This window comes from Coenobita brevimanus, chromosome 57, assembly GCF_032717465.1.
Source record: "Coenobita brevimanus isolate Jiangsu-jjx chromosome 57, ASM3271746v2, whole genome shotgun sequence".
Taxonomy (NCBI): Eukaryota; Metazoa; Arthropoda; class Malacostraca; order Decapoda; family Coenobitidae; genus Coenobita; species Coenobita brevimanus.
This window is the reverse complement of record NC_137010.1, coordinates 6,356,460-6,383,433: the sequence shown is the minus strand read 5'-3', so window position 1 is coordinate 6,383,433 and position 26,974 is coordinate 6,356,460. Positions and strand designations below refer to the sequence as shown.

Below are 26,974 nucleotides of genomic sequence, written 5' to 3'. Positions count from 1 at the left end.
CACTCGGCTCAAATAATTATACTCCAACGACTCAAATAATTATACTCCAAAAGTTTAATCGTGGTTAATTACAGCTTCTCGGGTGCTTCAAATTGCTTACCATCACTGGGCATAATTCTGTGCCCCCACTTAACAATGATGGCCTGGATTAAGTCAAATACAGTTAAAATGAAACTCCCGTACTTTACCTCCTTCATGGTAGTCTAACTTGGATGGAGAACTTATTCGCCCTCTGGTTCAAGCTAATCATTGCCACTAACTTTAATCCACTCTCAGTAATCTTGAGTCACTATATTTTGCGTTGTAAGTCTCAATGTTCGTTGTAAATCACTCTTTTTCAGGAAATATATCACAAAATACGTAAACACCTCAGTCTCCCACCCTGCATGAGTGGCGAACGTAAGGGGTAACGAATGTAAAAATTTTCAGTTTAAATTATTTTAGTCATACATGTCTATTTAAATGTATACATATAAAACAACAGATCTCTATGATACTATTTATTGCTTACGCGAAGGATATCTACATTACAAACAATAAAGTAACAAAGCGAAACATTATCTATTAGTGTCATGAAGATCTTACTTGGAGAAAAACGGGGTGAGATTATGGATGAATTTTAGACCAATGTTCAATGATTTGCATAGGAATGTAACAGTAATGTTACAATAAAAGATGCTTCCTTGGGCATGACGCACCTCGGAGGAGTCTTTTTCAGAGTTCATACATTTCGCAATGATCTGGCTATTTATCTTGTAAATGAATATTTAAAAATGCTAAAAAATGAAGTTATGTAAGATTATGGGTTACATTAAAAGGACGTACATGGCTTGCCCACCTAATTTTGGAGGCACCAATAAGAAGAATCATGAAAATGTCATAATGTATGAATACTAAACAGACCTCGGTGGCAGCGACGTTGAGCAGGAAATTTCATTCCATTTCGGCTCAGATTTCCCGTAGACTTTTTCATTCACTTATGTCTATTGGAATCTTATTACAGATATTATGAAAATACTAATAATAATGTGGAAGACAGCTATTATATTAAATTTGTTCGTAGCTTCCCATCTAACCTCGAAGACACCACAAGCATCAGAGATATACACCAGTTTCAGGCTCAACAGGTCTCTACAGCTGCTTAATATTGCCATAAAATCATTTTGCATATTAATTCTAGCCTGGTCATGATATGGTTGGTAGCTGTACGAGTGAAGATACAAGTATATATAAACAGGTAATTATAAGCACAACTTAAGGCTAAGAAAGTTTGTAAATATGGAGCCAGCAACCTTGACAACCAAAACAATGACGCCGACCCAGTGGCTGGCCATTCCTACAGAAATAAGCTTGGCCGATTTTCCTAAAATCATCAACAGCCAGGCCGACGGTGTGGATATGCAGGCCGTCTTCATTAACGGCAAGAGTTACGTCATTAAACAGGAAGAAGAAGAAGAGAAGCTGGAGGTGAAGGAGGAATCTGTGTCTGGGGGCCCAACAGGCGTATATCTCTACTCCATGGTCAGTTATTTTGGCAGTTGATCCCTTCATATCACCATTAATATAATTATACAAACATTTTAAAGCAGGGGACCATCAGTGTGGCTATAAATATGAACAAAGAAGCCAAGTTTATCCCATGTTTCTTTCCAGTAAAGCTGAAATAAAGTTGAAGAGATAAGGCCTTAAGCAAGACATAAGTTATTCTGACAGGTATTGCATTCATGTTTAATATTGGATTCAGATATTTGATTAACTTTTGAGACTGTAGTCGTATTTTGAGGTGGTAAAAAATACATGTAAATAATCAAGAATGTAAACAGCAAAGGTTGGAGTTTAGAACCCATGCACCACTATGTTGCTTCAGCATTTGACTTTTCCATCGATAAATGCAGTAATTAAGAACTGGGTATAGATAAATAGCGATTTTTTTTTTTTCTACAGCAGCTGTGCTTGTTATGTAGAATTATTAGATTTTTTGTCTTGTTATAATGTTGCAGTTAATGTAACACATTGACATTTTTTGGCCTTAAATCTTTTATATACTGTACTTCATACTTTTGAGCAACATCAGAGTTTAATTTGAAGAAGAAAAAAAATAGTAATTGCAGAATGAATACAAAGTGGTCTTTTAACCTGTTGAGTGCTTGACTGCCAGGCTATAAATTGGAACAAAATTAGGCAAGAGTGGGGATAAAAACCAGTACTGGTACAGTACTATCATATTTACTTAATGAGCCGTGCATGAAATTAAGTGTTTTTCTGAAATGTTGGTATATTTTCATATATAGACAACCAGGGATGGAATTTTAAACTGCCTTATTTATGCGATGTGTTGGCTTGTGACTTAAGTAAGATTTGTCACATAACACTTTGCTTTTACGGACGAAGTGACTACCAAAATGGTCAGAGTTGCTTTAAAACATTTGGAAAAATAGTGTTTGGTTTTTATCACAAGCCTGTGCTGATCTGACCAACACTTTCATAACCTAGGAGAATATTTTCTTGGTAATGAAGCGATTGATATTTTTCTTGTGAAATATGTTCTGATTATTTTTGTCATGGTTCTAATTTTTTTGTCATAGTTTTTGTTACAGATTACCCATTTTAAATAATTTTAATGATACAGTAAATTACTTGGTAAATTTTTACCTCCATACAACCAAAGGCTTTCAGGTACCTTGTGTAATTTCCATTGTCTTTCAAGATGTTTTGAAGTATTTTGACTCTAATTTCTTTTTTAAATCACCTATTTTTGCAGTACCTCTCCTGCTGCACAAAGTTTATTCCATCCCATAGAATATTTGGTCAAAGTAATTAAAAATACATTAAAGAAGTACTGTATTGGGAAAATACCGTATAATTTCAGCCTAACCTAACCAAAGAACCTAACCTTCAATATTTCAGTAAAATTAGCCAAGCAGCCTAACCTTATAAATTTCAGCATCACCTAACCAAACAACCCAGCCTTATTTTTCAGCCTTAGCTGAAATTCAGATGTCAGCATTTTGCCTCCCTGGGACTGGCTGAAACCCAATCACTGCAAGCTACGGTTGAAAGCTGTATAGTCATTATTCATTTACTGTGGAAGAATATAGAAAAGTTTCCCTGAATGATTATCGTAAATGTACTGTATTAAATGTATATCCTAAATTTGCATGATTCAGTGGTTTTCTTAAGTAAAATATCCACCTATAAATGTATTGCCAGATGCCTTAATCCTGGAAGTGGTGGCCACAAAAAAATCACTTTCATGTCATCCATAACTCAGCCTTCAGGTTGCCCATTTGCCTGTGCTTTGAGTGACTGTTACCTTCACTTCTGTTGGAAATACAGTAATTAGTTTCTCTAATAGCCTCCCAATCTTGGCATGCAGTGGTTTTCAGTGAAAATATAGGTTATCTGTTTTGGGTAAACTCACTATTTCACATACAGCTCTTCCAGTATGTATGCAATGGATGCAGTCTAACAAGAATCCTCCCCCACCCTGCTCTATAAAAAAAAAAAAAAAAAAAAAAAAAGTAAACTAAACAGCACAAGGATAGCAAATACTTTTAACATCAGAGTCATTGTTTATGTTACCCTATTTTTTTGACGAGGGGGAGATGTAAAATTGCATCTGAAAGTGTGCAGGTTGGAGTAGCTGCACTTAAAATGATGAGTTTACCATCTTTATCTATCTGTCTGTCTGTCAGTTTATCTATCTGTCTAAACCAGAGTCCTTAAACCCAGAAAAGGTGGCCACACACAAATCACCTCCCATGTCATTCTATCTTTTGCCATCAGACCACCATTTCCCCAATTCACGCACACCCAGCCATATAATATATGGTGGTGTATTATCATATTGGTTGGGTAAATTGGCTTCCCCCCCCCCCCCAGAAAAAAGGAAACTTTCAAAATGTTTTTTCCTAATATTGACTGTGTTCCTTATGGTGACAGGTTTAGTTTTAAATCAATTTTGAGTTTATTTTGTTGACTGACCAAAAGAAATACAGATGTTCCAAAGACTGAAAATTGTACCAAGAAATAAGTTTGTGTAGGCCTATGGCATCCATACAGCATACTTGGAACAAACCTGTATGACCCATGAATACAACGGATTCTGTAAAGTAGCTTTTACCCATGAAGTTAGCAGATATCTGGCAATATATAAACATATTAGCTTTTCTCCAAGGTTTGGTAATATTGGCACATCTGGTGGGGTAATAACTGGATCATTTTAAATACCATGTTTCTGCCAGTAGGAGCTAAATTAAATTCTGATGAATGATTATTACTAATGTGTAAACTTGTATACGTATGAAGACAGCAAGAGAGTTATAGTGAAGATGATCTGGTAATTGCTTAATAAACAGAGGAGTCAGGTGGGCAATTCCTTGCATCAGCAGCAGTCTTTTGAGGTCCAAAGCCCAAGAAGATTGAGGTGAAGCCAATAATACTGAGAATAAAACAGGGACAACAGAGAGTGAAAACTGTATGGGGACCACAGATTTAGAGTTAAATTAAAGGGACTTTTTTATTTTTATGTGTCCGACTCTGGGCATAGACTTCACAGCCTGCTTTCAAGGCCCAGTAGCCCTCCTACGTACCGCACACCTCTACATGTCACCACTTCGGCGCTAACACCCACCGTCCATACTGAATACATGCTAGGGCTGTCTCATACAGGACTGGTGTATTGGTTTTAGTGGGGGTATTTTTACGACATGTTGGCGGGTCTTCTGGTAGATCAGTAAAGTCTGATTTTTATGAAATTCAAATCCTTAAACTGTTCCCTGCCCCAGCGGGATTTGAACCCAGGTCCGTTAGGACTACAAGCCACCTCTCTACCGATTGAGCCACCGCCTCCCCGTATTCAACTACAGCAATTCAACTACAGTATTCAACTACAGCAAGCACCAAAGGCATACACACCACATAGTGTGGATTCTGAAGAAGACCAGTGAGGAAGATGACAAGTACATGGTGAAATATAGAATTACAAAGACAGATAGTAAAGAAAGTCTCTTACATTCAAGGTGTGAAGAGTCAGAAGACCACTATCCCACTAACAAAAACTGTTGTGAGAAAACTAAGGCTGTATTCTTTTGTCAAGCATGGGAAAATGGTATTTAAGAATGACTTTGAGTCACTGATAATTCAATGAATGATTGGACTTTGGGTCACTGATAATTCAGTGAATGATTGGAGTATCAAAAAAAGAAAAAAAATGCAAAGTGATTTACTGCCAATTCATGTGCTTATTATGGTTAGGGAAACTTTAGTTTTAGGAAAAGGATGATTTAAAACAGTGAAGCTGTTAAATTTCTGACTGGTATATTCCTCACTGTATAACTAATTAACAGTATGTGACTTACAGTACTTCAAGACTCTCTAGTATAGTTGATATAGTCTGTTTTCTGTGCTTAAAAATAATTTTTATCCATTGTTTTTTTCCCTATTCATGTATAAAGAAAAGCTTTCTGAGGTTTGTGAAATGAAGTTTTTACAAGTTTAAGACATAATTTACTTCAAAGATGATATGTTTTAGCTACTTGAAATTGTGTTTTGCAAGAATATCTATGAAGATTTTTGCTCTTGTACCTTATTTTATGCATAAAAAAAAAACTGCATGCCGTTATTACCCAGTTCGTAGGGTAATATCAGCAGGGGTTTTTAAATGTTGTCCAGAATTAATTTTCATCTTATTAGGAAGGTTTTTCGGCAAACAGCTTTAAAATATAGTATAGTACAGTAATCCCTCAATTATCCGAATGCTCCGTATCCGGTCATGCTCCATGTACAGATGTTAGGTCTTGGTTTAGTTGGGTCCGTATCCGGATTTAATTGTCTGTACCCAGACATAAAAGTTCCGCCATCAGTGGCCAGTCGGCCTACAAAGTCAGAAAAGTCCATTGAGTGGCTCACTGGCCTCTATCCATGCGCGGGTAATAGACCGTAACCCACAAGCAGAGCAAACAAGACTGTCCGGCCCCCTACCGAGTGGTCAAAGTCCCCCGGTTCCTCTGATCACCAGTAACATACCAGCAGCATGCAAGGAATAAAGATCGTAACCCACAAGCTGAGCGAGAATGGTTGTCTGGCTCCTAACCGAATAGTCAAAGTCCCCCGGCCCCCCTGATCACCGGTAACATACCAGCAGTGCGCGAGGAATAAAGATCGTAACCCACAAGCTGAGTGAGAATGGCTGTCCGGCTCCCAACTGAATGGTCAAAGTACCCTGGCTGCCCAGATTAGTTGAAAACTCCCAGCAGTGCACGGCCATTCGTCTCCTTACCGAATAGTCAAAGCCGCATCGCCATCCGGATTACTCGGCCACTCCTTAGGCTCGTGATGTATGGAGACCTAGTGTTTTTGCCACATTGTGACATTTGCCTGGGGGAGCAAAAAGGACCCTAGTGCTCATAGGTCAGTATCCTGCATTTTGCTTGCATGCTCACAGCTAAGCATGGGTAGACACGGCAACGTCGTACACTCCCCAGTGATACTGCACCTCGGTTCCCGCCTTTGTCTCTCCACATGTGGACATGCTTGGCTGAGGTAAAACAATAGTAGCTTTCATTGTTGCATTAGTGATGGTGCCTTACCTTCTGCAGGCCTTAATCTTCCTCTGTGGAGTTCTTGTTTGTGTGATGATGGTCCCATCACCACCTGAGAAAAGCAAGAGGATGGTTTTGACTCTGGAGAAGAAGCATGAGATACTGGGCATGATTGACATGGGCTGGCCAACTTCCAGTAAAAGCAAATTCTGGTCTATTGAAGTCCGTTATATCAACGTTTTACTGTACTGTGTGTGTGTGTTTTATTGCTTATGCATTGTTTTCTTAGTGTTTAGGATTATATTGTATATTGCAATGTATGTTTTGATGTCTAAAAACAGCCAGAAGACCACAGAACACTGCCAAAATTAGGAGGGGTACTGTGCATATATATAGGATGGTAAGAGTTTTTGTGTTTTTCTGTTGTTGTTTATGCATTGTTTTTGTAATGTTGAGGATTATAATGCATACTGCAATGTGGGTTTTGATGTCTAAAAACAGCCAAAAGACTGCAGAGCACTGCCAAAATTAGGAGGGGTACTGTGCTTATAGGTAGGGGTTTTTTGTTGTTTATGCATTGTTTTCTAAGTTTTTAAGATTGTATTGCATATTGCAGTACTCAGGTTTGGGGAGGCAATGAACATAATTGTATGCAACACACATTTTAGCAAAAGAGAGAGTAGGTTGATTACATATGAGTCTGGGGGTAATAGCAGTCTGATTATTTCCTGAGCAGGAGGGCTGATAGGAGGTTAGTGAGGGATGTTAAAGGTACAGGAAGTGAGGAGTGTGTGCAGCAGCATAAAGTATTGAAATGTTGTGACATGGTATTTTGTGATAGGTGAGGGTGCTCACTATCCACTCACTTGATGTAGTGCTGCTCTCGGGTGTCTGCCCTTTCCTCATCTCCCTCCATTCCTTCCTTCCTCTTCTGTCATTCTCTACTTCATTCTTTCCTCATCCTTCTGCCTACAGGTGATTTTGCACTCCCTCTTTTGTCGTTCTTTCCTTCATTTTTTTCCTTCCTTCTGCCTATGGGTAACTCTACACTGTGTGACAAGCCTAATGGTTTCCTGTACAGCAGGAAACCATTTACTACGCTGGGTGGTAACCATATAACTAAATTGTGGCGCCTGGTGGTTTAGTATGTAATTATAGTGCTCCAATCGGATTGAGCCAATGAAGGTTTATATCCAAGAGATGGTTGGGGTTATTGCTCACGTAATGCTACTCAGAGATGAGTGAGGCTGGTCACTCTCATCTTAAATGTCAGGACCAAGTTGCCTAGCCCTGGGCTTCTACGCTCCTCATGGGGCAGCATAGAATTGGATGATGGATGGATGGATGACATGGTACTTACAGTGCGGATGATGAAAAAGAGGACTTGTGTACCTAGGAGGAAAATATGGAAGCTGGAAAAACAAGCAGTAAAGGATGCTTTCTATAGTGAGATGAGGAGAGTTGTGGCCGAACAGGGGGGCATTGACAGAAGTGTTAATGAACACTACAGAGCCCTCAAGAAAAACCTCATGAGAGTTACTGATGTTGTATGCGGTTGGACAAGAGGCCCACCAATACATAAAGTAACTTGGTGGTGGGATGAGGTTGTAAAAGCTACAGTTAAGGAGAAAAGAAGTCTTTTCCGAGAATGGAAGCAGGGTGGTAACAAAGAGGAATACTTGGCTGCCAAATGTAGGGCTAGAAGAGAGGTATATAGGGTGAAGTCTGAATCACGGAGACTTTTACTTGATAACCTAAATCATGTGGAAAGGAAGAATATATTTAAGGTGGCAAATCAGGTGAAGAGGGATAATCGGGATATTGTAAGTGATCAGTGTGTGAAGAATGATGAAGGAAGGGCAGTGATGAACAATGGGGATATTAAAGATGCATGGAGAGGGCATTATAGTCAGTTGTTGAATGAGGAGTTTGACTGGGACAGGGAAGATTGAGAGCCTGCAGATTCAGTGTTTTGGCCCTTGGCCTTTGATTGACGCTGCTACTGTGAGAGGCAATAGGCAGGATGCATGTGGGGATGGCAGCAGGAGCGAGTGGGTTGACTGCTGAAATGTTGAAGGCCTCGGGAGATAAAGGAGTGAGGTTAGTCACTGACCTGATAAATATGATTACCGTATATATGAGGGTGTCGTCCCAGATGACTGGCTGAAGTGTAATTGTAAATATGTACAAGGGGAGGGTGATGCCCTGGAAAGAGGAAATTATAGAGGTATAAAGCTCTTAGTCAGTAATGAAGGTAATGGAGAGAGTTCTAGAAGGTATTATTAGAGAAAGCGTGATTATTGATGAGATGCAGTTTGAGTTTATGCCAAGCAGGGGGACCACTAATGCCATATTCATTGTTTGACAGCTTCAGAAAAAATATATAGAAAAGAAGAGGGAACTGTACTTTGTTTTTGTTGATTTGGAGAAGGCCTCTGACAGAGTCCCTAGAAAGATGGTGAAGTAGGCAATGAGAAAGCATGGGATCGAGGAGTGGCTGGTTAGGGTGGTTGTGGCCATATATGTGGGTGCATGCATTCAGGTTGGAATGAATAGAAATTTGAGTGATGAGTTTTCCATGAATGTTGTTGTGCATCAGGAGTCAGTTTTGAGTCCCTTGTTGTTTATCACGGTACTTGAAGCCCTTTCATGTTACTGCAGAAATGGGTTCCCGTGGGAGGTGTTGTATGCTGATGATTTGGTGTTGACTGCAGTGAATGTAAGGGAGGTGACCATCATCCACTCACTTGATGTAATGCTGCCTACTTCTTCCTTAGCCTTTATCATTCTTTTTCTGTGCCTGCTCTCCTCTCTTCCTATTTCTCCCATCTTTCCTGTCACTTCTTATTGCTTTTCTGTCCTATACAGGTGGCTTTACATTGAGTGACAAGCCAAATGGTTTCCTGTAAGCCAAGAAACCATTTACAACGCTGGGTGGTAACCATATAACCAAACCATACGTGCTTCCCTCGTGTCAACAAGTGGGTTGGTGGAGGGTTAGTGTCCCTCCTCGTAAAACAAATAACTCAAAGTCAAATGGCCACCCCATATGGGATTATGGCGTCTGACAATAGAAAGATAGATAGAAAGGGAGGCAAAGGAAAGATTTAGGAAGTGGAGAGATGGTATAGGGCACAAAGGCTTAAGAGTAAATGCAGATAAAACAAAAGTGATGATACCTAAGGTTGGTGGTAGTACTGTCAAAGAAGAGGGAGAGTGCCCATGTGCAATCTGCCACAAGGGCATGGGAAGCAGTTTCATCTTGAGTAGTGTTTGTGATAAGTGGGTGCATATGAGATGTTGTGGTATTAAAAGTAGACTAAGATAATGCTGATTTTATGTGCAGTGTGTTGGGGAGAGCGGTGGAGATGTCAGGCGAAAGGATTGAACTTGCTGGTGAGTCTCTTGAATGTGTGGAAGAGTTTTGTTATTTGGGAAACATGTTATGTCCTGGGGCAGGAGCTAGCTGTGTGGCTAGGGTGAGGAGGGGTTGGAAGAAGTTCAGGGAGCTGCTGCCTCTCCTGACATTGAGAAAGCTCTCTCTGCGTGCTAAGGGATCTTTGTATGCAGCATGTGTTAGGAGTGTAATACTATATGGTAGTGAGACCTGGGAAGTACAAGAGGATAATATTCGCAGGCTCAAACTTACAGAAATGACAATGATTAGGTGGATGTGCAGTGCGTCCCTGAGTGCAAGGCCTGGGGGAGGGGGGGGCTAGGTTAATGATGGAAGGGTTGAGAGGTAGGATGGGACTGGAGTGTATTGGTGTTGTGATGAGGAAAGGTAGATTAAGATGGTTTGGGCATTTGGAGAGGATGGGGTATGATAATTGGGTGCAGCAAGTGAGAAGCATTAATAATAGGGTGGAGTCAAAGGCTTTTCGTCTCATTAACTCTCCTCCTCTTACTGATTCCCTTCAACCTCTGTCGCACTGTTGCATCTTTATCTCTTTTCTATCGCTACTTTAATGGTCACTGCTCCTTTGAACTGTCTGCTTGCATTCCTCCACCTCTACGACGGGCACGTAGCACCCGTCTGGCAGCAAACTCTCATCCCTTTTCTGTCCAACTCTCCAACTCTCTAATGCAAGAGTTAACCGTTACTCCCAGTCTTTCATTTATGCAACAGGTCAGCTCTGGAACTGTCTCCCTCTGTCTGTATTTCCTGCTGCCTATGATCTCCAGTCTTTCAAACGCAGTGTGTCCAGGCATCTCAGAATGAGCGGATCTTGAATTTGGCTTTCTATTGTATTTTGTTTTTCTCTTGGAGGGAACTGTTACTGCAGGCTCATGGCCTTTGGTTCCTTCTTCCTCATAAAAAAAAGAAAAAAAAAAAAAAATGTCTTTCCTACCACAGAGACATTTAATTTGTAGTGGTGGCAACCAGAAAATTATTATGGTATTCCCCTCCCCCCAATATTACACCATCATATGGTACTTTTTTTTTTTCACTTCATCCTTCCCTCTTATCCTCAGGTTCCCCCTTCCCCTCGCTCCATGCACTTCACTCACATACATTCCTAGTCATTCTGTCATTCTCCATTCTCTCATCATGGCCAAACTATCTCAAAGTACTTCTAATGCTTTCAGGGACATTCACATCAACACCGAAGTGCTCCTTCACTTCCTTATTTTTGTGTCAGTCTGTGCATGTAGCTTCACATTCTTCTTTTAAATAACTCATTAATTCAGCCAGACCTAAGCTAACCTGGGAAACCATGCCATTGTGGACTAGTACTTGATCACACATTCATCACAAGGGTTTGCCATCTTGGATCTATTTTAGACCAACCTGTGACTTCCACCAGCATGCACCCCTGAGCCGTTATTGGTTGCAACCCTACCCTCACATTCTTCTTGGTTGAGACCTATGCATTAATCCATCAGCTGCACCATTAGAATTCAAGGGATCCTTTGTGCACAAAAAAATAAAGTGTTAAAATTTCTAAGATTAAGATTCTAATTCTGGTTTGTGGTAGGTGGGGGCACTCACCATCCACTCACTTGATGTAGTGCTGCTTTCGGGTGTCTGCCCTTTCCTCTTCTCCATCCTTCTTTCCTTCCATCCTCTTCTGTCTTCCTTTACTTCATTCTTTCCTTGTCCATCTGCCTATGGGTAACTTTACACTTCCTCTTCTGTCTTTCTTGCCTTAATTCTTTCCTCTTCCTTCTGCCTATAGGTGACTCTACACTGAGTGACAAGCCAAATGGTTTTCTGTACACCAGGAAACCATTTACTATGCTGGGTGGTAACCATATAACCAAATTATGGCGCCTGGTGGGTTAATGAGTAATTACTGCGCTCCAATCAGATTGAGCTGGTGAAGGTTTATATCCAAGGGGTGGTTGGGGTTGATCGCTCATGTAATTCCACTCAGGGATGAGTGAGGCTGGTCACTCTCATCTTAATGTCAGGACCAACTGCTTAGCCCCGGACTCCTATGCTCCTCATGGGGCAGTGTAAGATTGGATGATGGATGGATCTAATTCTGGTCATACAGATTGATAGGGAATGTGATGAAGTATATTTACTTAAATTTTTAGGTCATTATGTGCCACTGTTAAAGCACCCTACTAATCTCTAAAGTTGTGCTGCCTTGACATGTATTATGAAAGACAAAAGGGAGTGAGAACAAGTGAGTTGCTGAGACAGAAAGCCATTGATGTCACCCTGTATACAGTGCTGTAGAAGTGCTACCAGTATATGTAGTGAGTCTTCCCAAACTTTACAGCTGCACTCCACTCAGGGGTGGATAAGGCACATGTATTTCAGATATTTCTCTATGTCCATAGCTATATGTATTATCAGTATGGTAACCCCAGTCACCTCTTCAGGGAAATGGATTGCTAGCAACATCTGAAAATGTGGCCCAGGCATTGACAATAGAATGCACCCCAGACACCAGCATAGGGAAGTGCCCCACCTCACCAGTCTCCAGCACCACTCCAGACATTGTCATATTGAAATCGAAGCCAAAGAATCCAGATTATAAGGTAAGCCATGGTTTATATACAGTAGTAGGTGTTATCATCAGGTCACATGTTATTTACTCACTCTGTGATATGATTACTAAATTATAATCTGATTAGGATAACAGGAGGATGACAGTGATGATGTTTATTATAGTTAGTGTATTACTGTTACTGTATGAATAACTAATCCTCATTATTCCATTAAGAAACCCTACACTATACAGTACTTGGGTCTAGAGAGAGAGGGGGGGAGTGGGGGCCCTCACTTTTAAATTAAGAACAAGTCTTAGTCCGCCAATTACCAGCCATCATCCTTGTTCATACCCCAAGAAGTAATTGTGACATTTTTCTTACCAGCACCTGCCAGCTGGCTAAAATATTCCCTCATTTATGAACTGTGTACATTATCTTCTCTGACTGTATAATTTGATGCAGTTCACCTTGCCTCACCCCCTCCCCATAATGTACTGTTGTCCTTTTACCTTAACTTGGTTCAGATTTTCATTCTATTGCAGATTAGTTCACGTAGCCCAGTGGCAGAATAAGACAAAATGTAGGCCCAAACTTACAGAAATGACAATGATTAAGCGGATGTGCAGTGCGTCCTTGAATGTGAGACCTATGGGGGCTAGGTTTATGATAGAAGAGTTGAGAGGATGGATGGGACTAGAGTGTATTGATGTTGTGATGAGGAGGGGTAGACTGATATGGTTTGGGCATGTGGAGAGGATGTGGAATGACATTGAGGTGCAGAAAGTGAAAAGTGTGAACACTGGGGATGGGGTTGCAAGAGGCAGACCAAAAAAGACTTGGGATGAGGTCATAGTGTGACCTCAGGGATAAGGGACTGAATAGGGAGGCTGCCAGAGATTAAACAGCATAGAGAGCCACCATCAGGTGACCAAAGCCGATGCATCCAAGCATGTTGGGGCCTTTGTAAATGAACAAACAAACCCTGTAATGATGGCAGATGGTGGTGACCATCATCGTCTTACTTGATTTAGTGTTGCCTACTTCTTCCTTTCTCTTTCCCATTCTGTCTCCAACTCAGCCCTTCCGCCTTTCTGCTTCTTCCTTTCTCTGTTATCACATTCAATTGCTCTTCATTCCATTTTCGTGGTTCTACTTTGAGAGATGAGACTAATTGTTTCATGTAACCCAGGAAAACATTTACGGCACTGGGTGGTAACCATATAACCAGATTATGGGGTGAAGTGAAACTTTCAATGGTGCCCTTGTGAACTGGATGGAGAGATGCAGACGTGGCATCCATCCAGGAACCAAACCTCCACTCATTTCTCTTTGCCTTGCTGTGGCAAAGTGCTGTCAGCCACAGGGGAACATCAGTTCACTGTATGGGGTGTCCCTGCAGGGGCAGTTGCTTGCCTGCAGGTGGTGGGTCTTTCAGCCACACAGACTAGGGTTGATCAACAAAGGCCCTGTAAATGGTGCATCTTGTGACTAGTGCTATGTTCCAGTGTTAATCTCTTGTTACAGCTCATTTTTTAAAATGGAGAGATGGTAATGGTAAGCCAAGTAATAAATTGGAGGAGAAAAAATATTTAAAAATCTTGGGAAGAATGCATCTGATAGTCTAATAGTCCAAAGTTTTCATTGGAGTGAAGTTCAGATGTTAGGTGTGTTGTTTTGAATCTCCCAGAGGTGGCTGAATGCATTTTCACTCTGTGCCTCCAAGAGCTTGTGGCATTCATTTACTCTTAAATGTTTTTTTTATTACAGTACTTTAGCTTATCCTTGGGCTCCTGCACATCACAAGGGCAATATGGAACTGACTCTTAATGTTCTTGTTTTACAGAAAGAACAGGTGCAATCAGTCTTCATTGTCAGGGGCAATATCCAAAATATTACAGTTTGGTTTTGTAGCGATGAAACTGTTATAGACAATTTTTGTAATTTGCCATGGACTTAAAGCAAAAAGAACATGGCAGGAAGACATCTTATTATGAGAATTTATTGTGTTCAGTAATGCTTTCTTATTTTCCCACAGGTAAAGAACAAGACTTTGGCTACGAAGCGTAGCCGACCTGTGAGCATGAAACTAGTGCGAGCACGGCCGGGACTGCGAATCAAAATCTGGATGTCGTACCAGGGTCACATTTTTGCGGACGAGCCAGTTAAGCGGTGCAAAAAACACGACGAGTGCGTTTGGTGTGGGGATCATGAGTTCAACCAAGGCTTCTGTGTCATCAGTAAATTTCACCACTATGAAACTAATGACAAAGGACAACCACTGGCCATCCTTGCTCCCACCCTAGAACACCTGGATAAGGAGGGAGGCACACCATTCTCCATCGTCTTCTCTTGTTGGAACTCCTGTGATGTTCACTCCAAATTTGGCAAGGAACTGGCATTTACCATGGAGATTATTGATGAAGGGAACAGGTGAGTGTGTCTTTAGTTTTACAAGATAAGGAAATGGAAAAGAGGTCTTTATCACTCTAACCAGCCTTAACATCAAATTTTTTTAAATTGTAATTTCTGCAGTTCATTTATAGTGACAGTATTCATTTCTTTGTTACCCGATACTGCACTTTGTTAGGGATGGCATTAACAAATGAGCCTCTATTCATATCTTTGCCCCCACCTTCAGGGGTGCACCCAGGAATTTTCTAAGGGGGGGACCCTTAGTGAGGTGAGGTCAGGTAATCCGCTAATTACGGGGAGGTCACATGCAGGTTTAGAGTCAGGGAGCTGCTGGCTCATTTGTTATTCTTTGTTTGTACTTGCCAATTTTTCATGTTTTGCTGTTATCGAAATAAATATATATAAATTTTTAAAAGACCCAGAGAGCTAAGGAGGGGGCCGGGCCCGGCCCCCTCCCTCTGGGTGCACCCCTGCCCACCTTATCCCTCTGCAACTTTAGTCTCTTCCTACATTACCCTCCATGCACGAGCAGTATAATTATATCATTTTAATTAGGGCAACTTATAACAAAGAATTACAGTAATTTGGTACAATTATTCTGGTAGTGTGGTACGTTCGTTGGAGTTCTCTCTACAGTGCTGCCAGAACCTTCTACGAGATGCCTTCAAAGACAGAAAACGAAAACAGCTTGTGGTGACAGAAAATGGAGAGGAGGTGAGTGTATTGTTGGCCTGATTGGAGGGGGACAACCTGCTTAGTGTTCTTTAAATATTGCATACTGATAATAAAAAAATTTGTCGATCATTATAAAAGGACTTTGTTTACTAATAATAAAAATTTGTATCGATCATTATAAAAGGACTTGGTTTACTAAATGCCTTCAGTTTAATGCTACTGTATGTTTTTTCAGTGTACCAATGTTCACATTTTCAGTATTGTATACCTGTGGTTTCATGTATTTTGTGAGATAGACACATGAGCATTTAAAAAATTAACTAGTTTTTAAACTTGAGGATGTTATGAATACAGTATAAGTAAATCCTTAATCACAACTGCAGTGTGCAGTACATCTTCTAACCCTTTTGCTACAAGGCATCCCTGAGTTAAAATTGTCTGGTGGTAGCACAAGCAAAGTAGGTATGATAGAAGTAACTGTACTGATGGGATTGATGGAGGTATTTTTTTAAAGTCTTTCACTGTTACAGATTTTTTTATGAATGGAAGACATGTTTAATCTGGTGTATAAATTTTTTTTTCCCTTCTGTTCATCCTCTGTTTAAAAGTGAATAAACAATGATCTGGTAGTAGCAACAATCAGATATTATGAAACAAGTCATCATATTGAAGGGACTAAGGTAGGTCTTTACGGATTTATTTTATTTTATTCTTGATTGTTATGGGAGACCTGTCATGGTAAAGGAGTCAACACAGTGAATTCAGGGTTCTTTACCCAAATAAAGCTAAAGTAGTAAACTTGGTCACACAGGAGAGTATGGCGAAGAGTGCATGTATAGGGGATGGGACACAGAGTATGGCTTCACCCCCACCCCCTCCACATCCATCCGTCCCTGTCCTCAAAAGGGAGAAGTCAGTTGACGTCGTGGTGGTCAGTGCTTCTTCTTCTTCTTCTTTGTCTTTTATATATATATATATATATATATATATATATATATAGTTCATTGATGTGGTGGTCAGTAGTTTTTTAGTTGCTGTTACAAGCACATTATCATTCATCATCCTCATCTTATTTCCTTCTTAATGATGGAGAAAGCACAAGAGAGGGAGAACTAGCAATAGCATACCCAGTGAAATGGACCCAGACATTCATTTACACATCATTCAAGCACCAGCATTCCTGGCTTCACCCCATTCCTCTCCTAATGCTTTGAATGTGTGCATGCAGAATGGTACCATGCTGTGTGGTAGAAGGAACCAGTTGTGACTGTCACAGTGTGAAGGCATCCCTTTCCAGCACCATATCTTACTTAAAATAGCATTCATCCTACTCATATTCTAGACTTTAAGAACTGATTCTGCTGTGTTCATACACCAGTCCAGGACCACATGAACATGAGAGGCACACAGTTCATTCCTTCAGCACAAGATTCATCCCATTTTTTGTACACTGGATCTTAGAAGATTGAGAGAAGAGTTCTGGACAAATGTAGAAGTGTGCATGGAAAAGTTTGGAAGGAATGAGAGAGTGTTTTTGATCAGTGATATGAATGGTAAAGTTGGGAATGTGAAGGTGGATGGAATAGTTGGTGAGTGGGGCGTGCCTGCTGAGATAGATGAGAATGGGAGTGCGTTAGTGGACATTTGTGCTGGGAGGGGGTTGGTGATAGCCAATACCCTCTTCAGGCAGAAAATGAACCACAGGTATACATGGCAAGTGATGAGAAGGGTAGGTGGTGAACTGAATGAAAGGAAGGCAATGATTGATTATGTGTGTGTGGATGAAAGGATGCGAAGATGTGTAATGGATGCAAGAGTTTATAGAGGTTGGGGGAGAGGACTTTCTGACCACTACTTGGTGGTGGCCAGAATTAGGATTCAAGTAAGATGGAGGAATAGAAGAAGGGAAAAACGAGAGGAAGGAGTAGTTGCAAGGAGAGTGGAAAGGTTACAAGAGGATGAGAAAAAGGCAGAGTATAAGAGAGAAGTGGAGGAACGATTGGGCAGATATGAATTGGAACAGATGGGAGACGTGGAAGGTGTGTGTAGGATATTTACAGAAGAAATATGTGCAGCATGTGAGGTGGTGTGTGGAAGGTTAAGAGAAGACGGAGGGGGGTGCAAGGAACAGTGTGGTGGAATGAAGAGGTGAGACAGGCTGTGGCACAAAAGAAGAAAGCATACAATGAATGGATGAGAATTAGGGGCATGGAAGAAGTTGAGAGGCGGAAGAGAGAGTTATATGAAGAAAGAAAGAGAGAGGTGAAAAGATTAGTAAGAGAGAGTAAGAAGAGAGTGGATGAGGAATTTGGAAGGAATTTGAGTGTAAAGTGGAGGGACTGTAAGAAAATGTTCTGGAAAGAGGTGAAAAGAGTAAGACAGGGTGGAAGTGAAGTTAGCAGGGGAGTGAAAGATAAAAATGGTAGATTACTAGTGGAGAAGGGAGAAAAAGTGAGCAGATGGAGAGAACACTTTAAGGAATTGTTGAACATAGAGGATGGAAGTAATGCGAGTATAAGTGGCTGGGGAATGGCTGGGAGAAGGAGGGAGGTGAGAAGACAGGAAGAAATCAGTAGGATAGAAGTTGTGGAAGCAATGAAGAAAGTTAAATCGGGGAAAGCCCCAGGAATTGATGGAGTGTGTGGTGAAATGCTGAAGCATGGGAGAGAGATAGTAGTAGAATGGATGTGGAAGATGTGCAGATTGGCCTGGGAGGAAGGTAGAGTCCCGGAGGATTGGAAGTCAGGTATAATTATTCCCTTGTACAAAGGAAAAGAGGAAAAAGAAGTGTGTGGTAATCATAGGGGCATTTGTCTTCTTAGTATAATAGGAAAGTGTATGGTAGGATACTTATTGACAGAGTTAGAGAAAGAACAGAGAAATTAGTTGGAGAAGAACAGAGAGGCTTTAGGAAGGGAAGAGGTTGTGTAGATCAGATATTCATTCTTAGATCTTTAGTGGAAAAGTTTCTAGAGAAGGGAAAGAAGTTGTATGCGGCTTTCATGGATTTGGAAAAAGCATATGACAGGGTGGATAGACAAGGATTGTGGAAAGTGTTAAGAATATATGGAGTAGATGGGAAGTTGTTGAATGCTGTGAAGAGTATGTAGGATGGTGCGAAGGCTGCAGTGCGTGTGGATGGTGAACTAGTGAATTTTTCTCTTTGAAAGTTGGGTTGAAACAGGGATGTGTCATGTCTCCATGGTTGTTCAATCTGTACATGGATGGGGTAATAAAAGAGGTACAAGGTAGGGTAGTGGATGTTGGAGTGGCCCTGGTGAGAGAGGATAGTGTTTGGAAACTCCCTGTACAGTTGTTTGCAGATGATACTGTGTTGTTGAGTGAAGACGAAGGGGAGCTGCAAGGCTTGGTGGATGAGTTTGGGAGAGTGTGTAAGAAATGGAATCTAAAGGTGAATGTAGGGAAGAGTAAAGTGATGGTCTTTGAGAGAGGTGAAGTCAGTGAATGTACAGCGAGGTTGGATGGTGAGGAATTGGAAAATGTGAGTACTTTTAAGTACTTGGGTAGTGTAATGAGTAAGGATGGAGGTTTGGAGGGTGAAGTGCTTGAAAGGGTACAGCAGGGAAGAAAGGTTGCTGGTTCTTTGAAAGCAATGATAAGAAACAGGGAAGTGAGCATGGAAGTGAAAAAGTTACTACATGACAGTATTGTGATACCAACTCTAACGTATGGAAGTGAAACTTGGACGTTGTTGGAAGGACACAAGTCAAGAGTGAGAGCAGTGGAAATGAGTTATTTAAGAGCAGCCTGTGGAGTTACATGGAGAGACAGGCTGACGAATGAGGATATAAAGGAGCATTGTGGTGTGGATGTGGATGTGATAGGAAGCATTATGAGGAACACACTGAGGTGGTTTGGCCATGTGGAGAGGATGGAGGGTGAAAGACTGACGAAGAGAGTGTATGTGAGTGAGGTGGAGGGGGGAGAGGGAGGGGGAGGCCAAGGATGAGATGGAGGGATGGGGTGGAGAGGTATATGAGAGAGGGGGGTGTGAGTTGGGAGCAGGGCAGTGAAATGGCGGGGGCCAGGCGACTTGGAGGTGATTTGTTTGTGGCCACCCCGAACGGGATTGAGACATCTGGCAATAGATAGATAGATAGATAGATAGATCCTTATTTTATGCCTGTAATGAATTACATCATCATCCATGTGTTCCATGCCATAAGAATCCATATTTTAGATGGTGTATCTCAGACATTTCAAACATTGACAAAAAATTCCATGTACTATGGTATGTCTGTCTGTTTATCTATCATCCAGTCCTTCTGTGTTCCACTAGGAGTATAGGGTCTCTGTGACCAGACTACCAAGTCATGACCTTTAACCCCTAAAACGCGGATCGTCGCTTTTGCGACGGTCGGCCCAAAGGGCAAGACGGCGGGTCGTCGCGTTTGCGATTTGAGTTAATTTTGAATAACCGCGGGCAAGCAGGCTCAAGCTGGTATTGTCTCTCAGTCCCGCCACCCGTGAGCTACTTTTAGCACACTTGACCTTTGTACTACTGACCTCGGTTGTTGCCAAGTCTCATTTTTTTTACCCACGGACGCACCGATGCGCGGCCCTCCCTCGTCGTGCGATATGGCAACGCGCGGATGGCTGATACATGTCAATCTGCGCCGTCATCTCGCAAGCACTTTTTGCTATTGGGAAACGCTTGTTTCCCCAGTTGTCACACTGTCATTTTTTCGCGTGGTTTGCCCCAGATTAGCGTCAGTCCACGCAAATCTGCCACGGTGACACCATGTCAGGCTCTAGCTCTTCTAGTTCCGTGCCTTCTAGCCCTCCGAAAAAGGGTTTTGTTACCTCTACGCCCTTCAAAACTTTACAAGTGACTACCAAGGGGCTAAGTGACTCGGCCATAGCATCTGAACTGTTGAAAGCCTCTATGGACTACGGCAGTGACGTGGGTGTTTTGTCTAGCCTGGCTGAATCAGAGACACAATCGAGTGCTGATTCAGCCCCTGAAGTGATGATTTCTGTGCCCGAGGAAACTGTGACTGTGCCCAGCACCTCTACAGGGAAGGCCCCGGTGAAAAGGGGCCTCGAATATGGAAAGGGAGAGAAAAGGAAGAGGAGCGGAGACAGCAGTGCACCGCCATTGTCCACTACGCCACGCCACACCACCGCAAGCCCGCCACGTTCTCCCAGCCCTCTTCTCTCGTCCTCCTCGTCTGCTGTCCTGTCTCCTGAGTCATCGGAGTCTCCATCACCACCGAGAAAGGGAAGTAGACGAGCAATGTTACGTATGAGAGGTTATCGTAGGCCTAGTGTTCGTGTCAGTAAAGTTAAGTCCCCTAGGCTAACTCCCACTAGGCAACTCAGGAGTCACGCCACCGCGGGTGACCTTGACCCAAGCGATAATCTCCCTCCAACCACCACCACCACCACCACAACACCAACACGGCCTGGGATAACCTCTCCCTTACCTACTATTGCCCAGCCTGCCTCACCTACTCCCACACGACCTGCCTCACCCCCCGCCGCCCCAAGCACCTCCCAGCCTAGGCAGGGAACTTTAGATGCTTTTGTGTGGTCAGAGGGATCAGATTTTGTGCCTGAAGATCTGCCCTTTGACAAAAGTGAGTGTGGACTTCAGGCTGACTTCCCTGTGGACGACGATGGTGAATGTGTTGACTACCTGTTGGCCTTCCTTGACGACGAGGTTATGGAGCACATCTGTACCGAGACCAACAGGTATGAGGGGCAATGTGCGCCAATTCGCGAAGAAGAAGGTGAGACTGCGACGCCATCCACGTCGCGGATGGCATCATGGGTGCCTTTGACGATCCGCGAGCTTTTTGTATTTATTGCCTTGATGTTGCTTATGCCGCACAACTGGAAGCATAAGTTGGAAGAGTACTGGGGTTCCGACGAGCTGTGCCCAACACCAATATTCAATAAATACATGAGCCGCGATCGTTTTAGGCAGCTGATGACTTATCTTCACTTCGCGAATAATGATGAGCCTTCCCAAACTGACCCATTATGGAAAGTGAGGGGAATCCTGAACATGATCAAAGATAAGTTTACGAGGTTCTTGCGCCCTTTCAAGAAAGTCGTGATTGACGAGTCTTTGGTATTGTTCAGGGGCCGTCTTCGGTTTGTCCAGTACATTCCAAGCAAACGCCACCGCTTTGGAATCAAGTTTTTCGTGCTGTGCGACTGCAAGACGGGGTTCATCCTTGACTTCGTCATCTACACCGCCAGCAATGTCGACTTGGATAAGACTGACCCCCTTGGATTCTCTGGTTCTGTGGTGAAAGTGCTTTTGGAAAAGTACTTTGGCGAGAATCATGTCCTGTATACGGACAATTATTATACAGCTCCAAAACTCGCCAAGTACCTTTCTGAACACGGCGTCGGCTCCTGTGGCACTGTCAGAAGTAACAGGGCACATTACCCTGCCTTCCCAGAGGCTGAAAAGTCAAAGCGGGAGACGTGCACCTGAAGAAATCTGACAAGATGCTTGCGATCAGGTGGCATGATAAGAGAGTCGTGAACATGCTCACCACAGTACACAAGGGTGAAATGCTGGCAACAGGGAAGGTCGACAGAAGGACTGGCGAGCCTGTGATGAAGCCTGATGCTGTAATTGACTATAACGTCAATATGCGGCTGGTGGACAAGTCGGATATGATGGTTGGAGAGATTGACTGTCTGAGGAAAAATCGTCGTTGGTACAGGAAGGTGTTCTTGCACTTGATTGACATGTGCATGTTGAACGCCTTCATCCTGTATAAAATCAAGAACAGGAAGCCAGCCAACTACTCTCTCAGAAGATTCTCCAAGACTTGTGTCTACCAGCTGCTTCAGCGTTATGGCCAGGTGCTTTCAACAGGTCCCAAACGCCACCCTCACACACCTCCAGACCGCCTACAGTGTATGGCCTACCTTCAGCGACACCGCCTGGAGCCACTGCCAGCCACTGCAAAGAGGGGGAAAGCACTGAGGAGGTGTCATGTGTGCAGCCACACTACCAGGCAGGAAAGAACTTTTAGGCGCACCTCCTTGCAGTGCAAAGAGTGCAAAGTTCCCCTCTGTGCTTACCCGTGTTTTTCGACTACCACAGCCTAAGTAGATTTTGAAAATAAGGGTAAAAATATTGGGAAAAATACTGAGAGTGACAGTGATAATATTGTTTAGTTTTCTTTTACGTGCTGACAGTGACAGCCTGATGAGTGTAAATTAGTGTATGTACTTGTAAAAGCACTGACAGTTACAGTGTTTTTTGTTGTAAATAATTGTACATAGTAATCATATAAGTATTGCGAGTGACAGTCACTCCAGTGTAAAAAGATAAAAGCATATTTTCCTATTCTGTGTTCTGAAAGTAAAAGTTTTTTGTGTATAAAATATTATTTTTATAACACTGGACAGTGACACTGATGAATAAGGCAAAAAAAAAAAAGATACAGTGAAAGTGAGCGATAGAAATGAAGTGCGAGTGGCCGACGGGAGCGAGAATAAAGTGCCTGCCGTAAGGCTGAATAAACTCGCGCCGCGGTGGTCTTCCTCATTCCCAGTCCACAATACTGGCAGTGACATTGATTTTTATTACCGTAATAGTGACAGGCAAACGTTTGCGAAGTCCTATGATGGAAAAAAAAGGAGTATACGTGTTTTTTGCCGAGAAAAGGCAAATGTGACAATATTGACGGGAAGATCGCCACCGCGCTGCATGTCGGCCGTGCGCTCCGTCCATTTTAGCCTTATTTTCAGTTCTTATTTACAAATACGGATTCCAAACAACCTGTACGTTGTTGTATAAAGTGTACTGTGACAGACTGAGGCTGTGGTAGAAAGAAAACCGGGTTTCTGAAGGTGTGAGAGTGAAGACTTTGTTACCCAACTTTGCAAGTCTTCACAAGTCCTTGGGTAGTCAACGAAGGCTCAACATGTGGCTCAGGAGATAGCTGAATGTAAGTAATATATGCCATAAAAATTTTAATGCTCTAGGGTTAATCTATGATTTTTGGCTAATATTTTTCCACAGGTACTCAGACCCCGCTACAACCCCGCCACAGGGGGGGGATCGCGCGTACACAGCCGCGTTTTAGGGGTTAAGGCAAAGGTAACCAATCAGGTAACCCTGAGTAGCGTTACATGAGCAAACTTCCCTCATTTATAAACCCTTATGGGGCACATCCAGTTAAAGTGCCTTAACCTACTAAACCACGTGGTGTCAGGTACCAGTACAAAACACGCTGTACAAACAACCTACTCTGTCCTTATGATAGTGTTGCCCATTACACCGCAACACAGGTGCTCAGCTCACTGTCAGAAAACAGATGGCTCTTGACTTAATATGAGCAATAGCCTTCATAAATGATACGAACACAGTACTGTACTGCAAATCTTAGGGAGTGCCCCAATTGAAGTGACTGGGTGTGTGCAATCTCGCTTGGAGTCACAACATGAGTGGGAGTATACAGTACTGTACAAGGAAATTCCTTTAATCTGGTAAGCCTAGGACCTTAGTGTGTGCATGTGGGATGTCCCAAGATTATTATTCGGTAGCATAATGAGTGAGCAAACACTAACAGTAGCAAAACATAATGTGTTACTAGATTATAGTTTGGTTCATGTAAAATAATTGTTTGTATCTTTGAACATATCTTGAAAATTGTTGTTATGTCAGTGTACTTAAAGATGCATTTATAAATGAGAGTAAATGGGTGAGTGATTGGTGTAGATTTATTGGTAGTTCCTCAGATTATAGAGGATTTTCTTCATTAGAGAAAACTAGGAATGAATGAGTAATTAATAAAAAGAAAAAAAATGTGAATTCTGCAGTACAGGTTATGAGATTAACATTTCACTGTAGTTAAAACAGATTATACATCCCTTCCTGTATACTTGCAGGAGGGGCTAGACGAGGAAAAGCGTGATATCATAGAACGCATGGTGAGGGTGATGGGAGGAGTTACCTACCGGATACCTCACCTTAACAGGATCAGACCCACCCGTAAGGACCACACCAAAACTGAGGTCCAGTGCAGTGCTGCGACTGCCAATCACATGCCTTCAGACATCTCGTCTGGGGACATAGCTGACCCCAGTATAGAGTTCAAGGGCAGTGCTGCGTGTGTGAGTGTTTCAGACCCTTCCATCAGCCAAAACAGTAATACCATCTTCACCAGTGCCCCAGACATTACTGACCCTGTACCCTCCAGTCCCACCCCAACCCTTGCATCAGACTCTGTAACTGCGCACACAGCATCCAGCACACTATTTGTGGGTCATAACGGTGGCCTGTACACGACTAGCACCCGCCCTGCCATTGCAAAGCACACCAACACAGTAATCCATTCTATCCCCACCACCTGCACTGAGCCACTGACCACTGTCAAACTAAAACCCCACCTGACAGCCAAAGCCACACCACTCGTCAGCACCTCAACACACAGGATAGTTCTGCATGCCAGCTGTACCTCACCCACCACCATCACAACACCCAGAGTCACCAAAGCTACTTCCCTTGCAGCCACTAAAGCTACCTCACTTCTAGCCAGTAAAGCCACCTCCCTTCTAGCCAATAAAGCCACCTCCCTTGCAGCCACTAAAGCTACCTCCCTTGCAGCCACCAAAGCTGCCTCCCTCACGTCCACCACCACCCCAACCTGTAGGATGCCAGTGACCCTCGGCAGCATCAGAGCTGTCAGCCCATCCCAGACCAAAAGCACAGTCATCAGTGCAGCTCGTCATGGTGCCAGCAACAGGACTGAACCCCAAACCATCCACGTGAAAATTGAAAAACCCTGGTAGTAGATAAAAGTTTGTCTTGGGGGGGGGGGAAGTAAGTGTTAAGGGAGTGTCTTTATTCAAGCATTTTTCATTTTCATCCTATTTTTTGACAGTTTTATTTAACTTAGGATAGATTTTTCAAATTGAATTGTGAGTAGAGTCATCTGGTAGTACTGTATTGGACAGGTTAATCCCAAAGGTGTTGTAAAGAAAATTAGAAATTTTAGAACTGTGTACAGTATCATATATTACAAAAGTGTGTTTTCATACTTCAGTGAAAATGGAGTGCACTTGCTAAATTTTAATCAGCTTGTATTTAAGTTTGTTCCTTGATTGTCTTGTTATGTTTCTGTGATTTGATGCTTTTTTGTGTTAATGCAAGAAATTACTATTTTTTTGTCATGATTTTAAAATGCTCTCCTTCTCAAAACATCTCTACAGTACTATGTTATATTTCACTCTTACAGCTTTCAGACAGTTTTATTCAACTTTTGGGACATTTTAGAGTGCAGGAGTTGGAGCTGTTATCTGTTAATCCATTCACAACAACAGGCTTCCCTAAGTTTAAATAAAATTGTCTGGTGGTAGGAGTAATATACCATAGTGAGACATCAACATAATGCAGTGGATGCCTGTTCTCACCCTTCGAGCTGCATATTTATGTGTTCTGCTTATATGGATTGGTGATGTTTATGAACTTTCATGATACAAACCTGTCATTTGAAGCTTTGTTTTATGATATACCCTTGGAGATTTCATCCATCCACCATTCAGTCATTTATAAGCTGTGTCAGAAGTGTAGGGGCTTGTACCTTTGTGGTAAACTCTAAGATTGCATCGAAACATTAATATTTTGTCCTAAGTATACGGAATGGTGGAAGTCTGTCCTAAATTCATAGGAGCAGGTCATTAGTCCTTATGGTTTGCCATATCTTGCCACACTGAAAAACATGTTCTAAGCTGTCTTACCACTTAGGATGAGGCTTATGTCTTCATCGTAGGAGTAAACATGGCCACTACCATACAATAAGAACAGCTTCTTCAGCATCAACTAAGGTGTTTGGGTGAAGGGGGGAGGAAAAAAAATTCTCATTGGACTTGGAGATGCAGAAAGTCAGGATATAATGTCTGGACCATGCATGCATTTTTAACTGATTTGGGTCGAGCAATGTTAACAAGATACATTACAGGGAATATGCAGCTTTGTATCAGTGATGAAATCATCATCATCATTATCCGGACCTCCTTTCCCACCCTAGGGCAGGGTGAGGAGTAACAGTGTCCAGCCAGCCCAAGTTTGCCCTATTCAATGGGCCATGCTTCCATTCACTCATCATTCAAGCCATTGCAATCCTGGCTCTAATACGCCAAAAACTTTCACCACATTCTGTAGCTTAATCCGAATGCTATCACAATTAAAAAAGGGTGCCAGATCCCTGATTATGTGCTTCTTCTCACGAAATTCATCGAGCCAGCTCGATCTCATCAGTCCCCTAGCCTCACTGACTTCCATACCTCTCATCCTCACACACTCATTCACCATATCCCTCCAGCTTCTCTTTGGCCTACCTCGCCTCCTCCCTCCTTCAGATTCGCTCAGATATAACTTTTTTACCACTCTGTTGTTATCCATT

The 26,974-nt window shown here is 42.3% G+C and overlaps 1 protein-coding gene across 1 annotated transcript; it reads left to right on the top strand.

Annotated features, from left to right (window-relative positions):
• The first annotated feature begins 1,148 nt into the window (after positions 1-1,148).
• Positions 1,149-25,361, top strand: LOC145402261 (uncharacterized). The gene is made up of 6 exons (XM_080274389.1): positions 1,149-1,521; positions 12,378-12,536; positions 14,524-14,918; positions 15,506-15,625; positions 16,320-16,506; positions 24,459-25,361. Exons 1-6 carry the CDS (start codon positions 1,279-1,281, stop codon positions 25,359-25,361), a joined length of 2,007 nt encoding a protein of 668 aa, XP_080130515.1. The 5' UTR covers positions 1,149-1,278.
• Positions 25,362-26,974: the final 1,613 nt, after the last annotated feature.

What these genes read in the sequence shown, in the direction of transcription:
- LOC145402261 (XM_080274389.1), top strand. Translation starts at nt 1,279, where the DNA reads ATGGAGCCAGCAACCTTGACAACCAAAACAATGACGCCGACCCAGTGG. An exon ending in GCGTATATCTCTACTCCATG is followed by an intron (nt 1,522 to 12,377) that starts GTCAGTTATTTT and finishes TCACCTCTTCAG; the next exon opens with GGAAATGGATTGCTAGCAAC. An exon ending in CAAAGAATCCAGATTATAAG is followed by an intron (nt 12,537 to 14,523) that starts GTAAGCCATGGT and finishes ATTTTCCCACAG; the next exon opens with GTAAAGAACAAGACTTTGGC.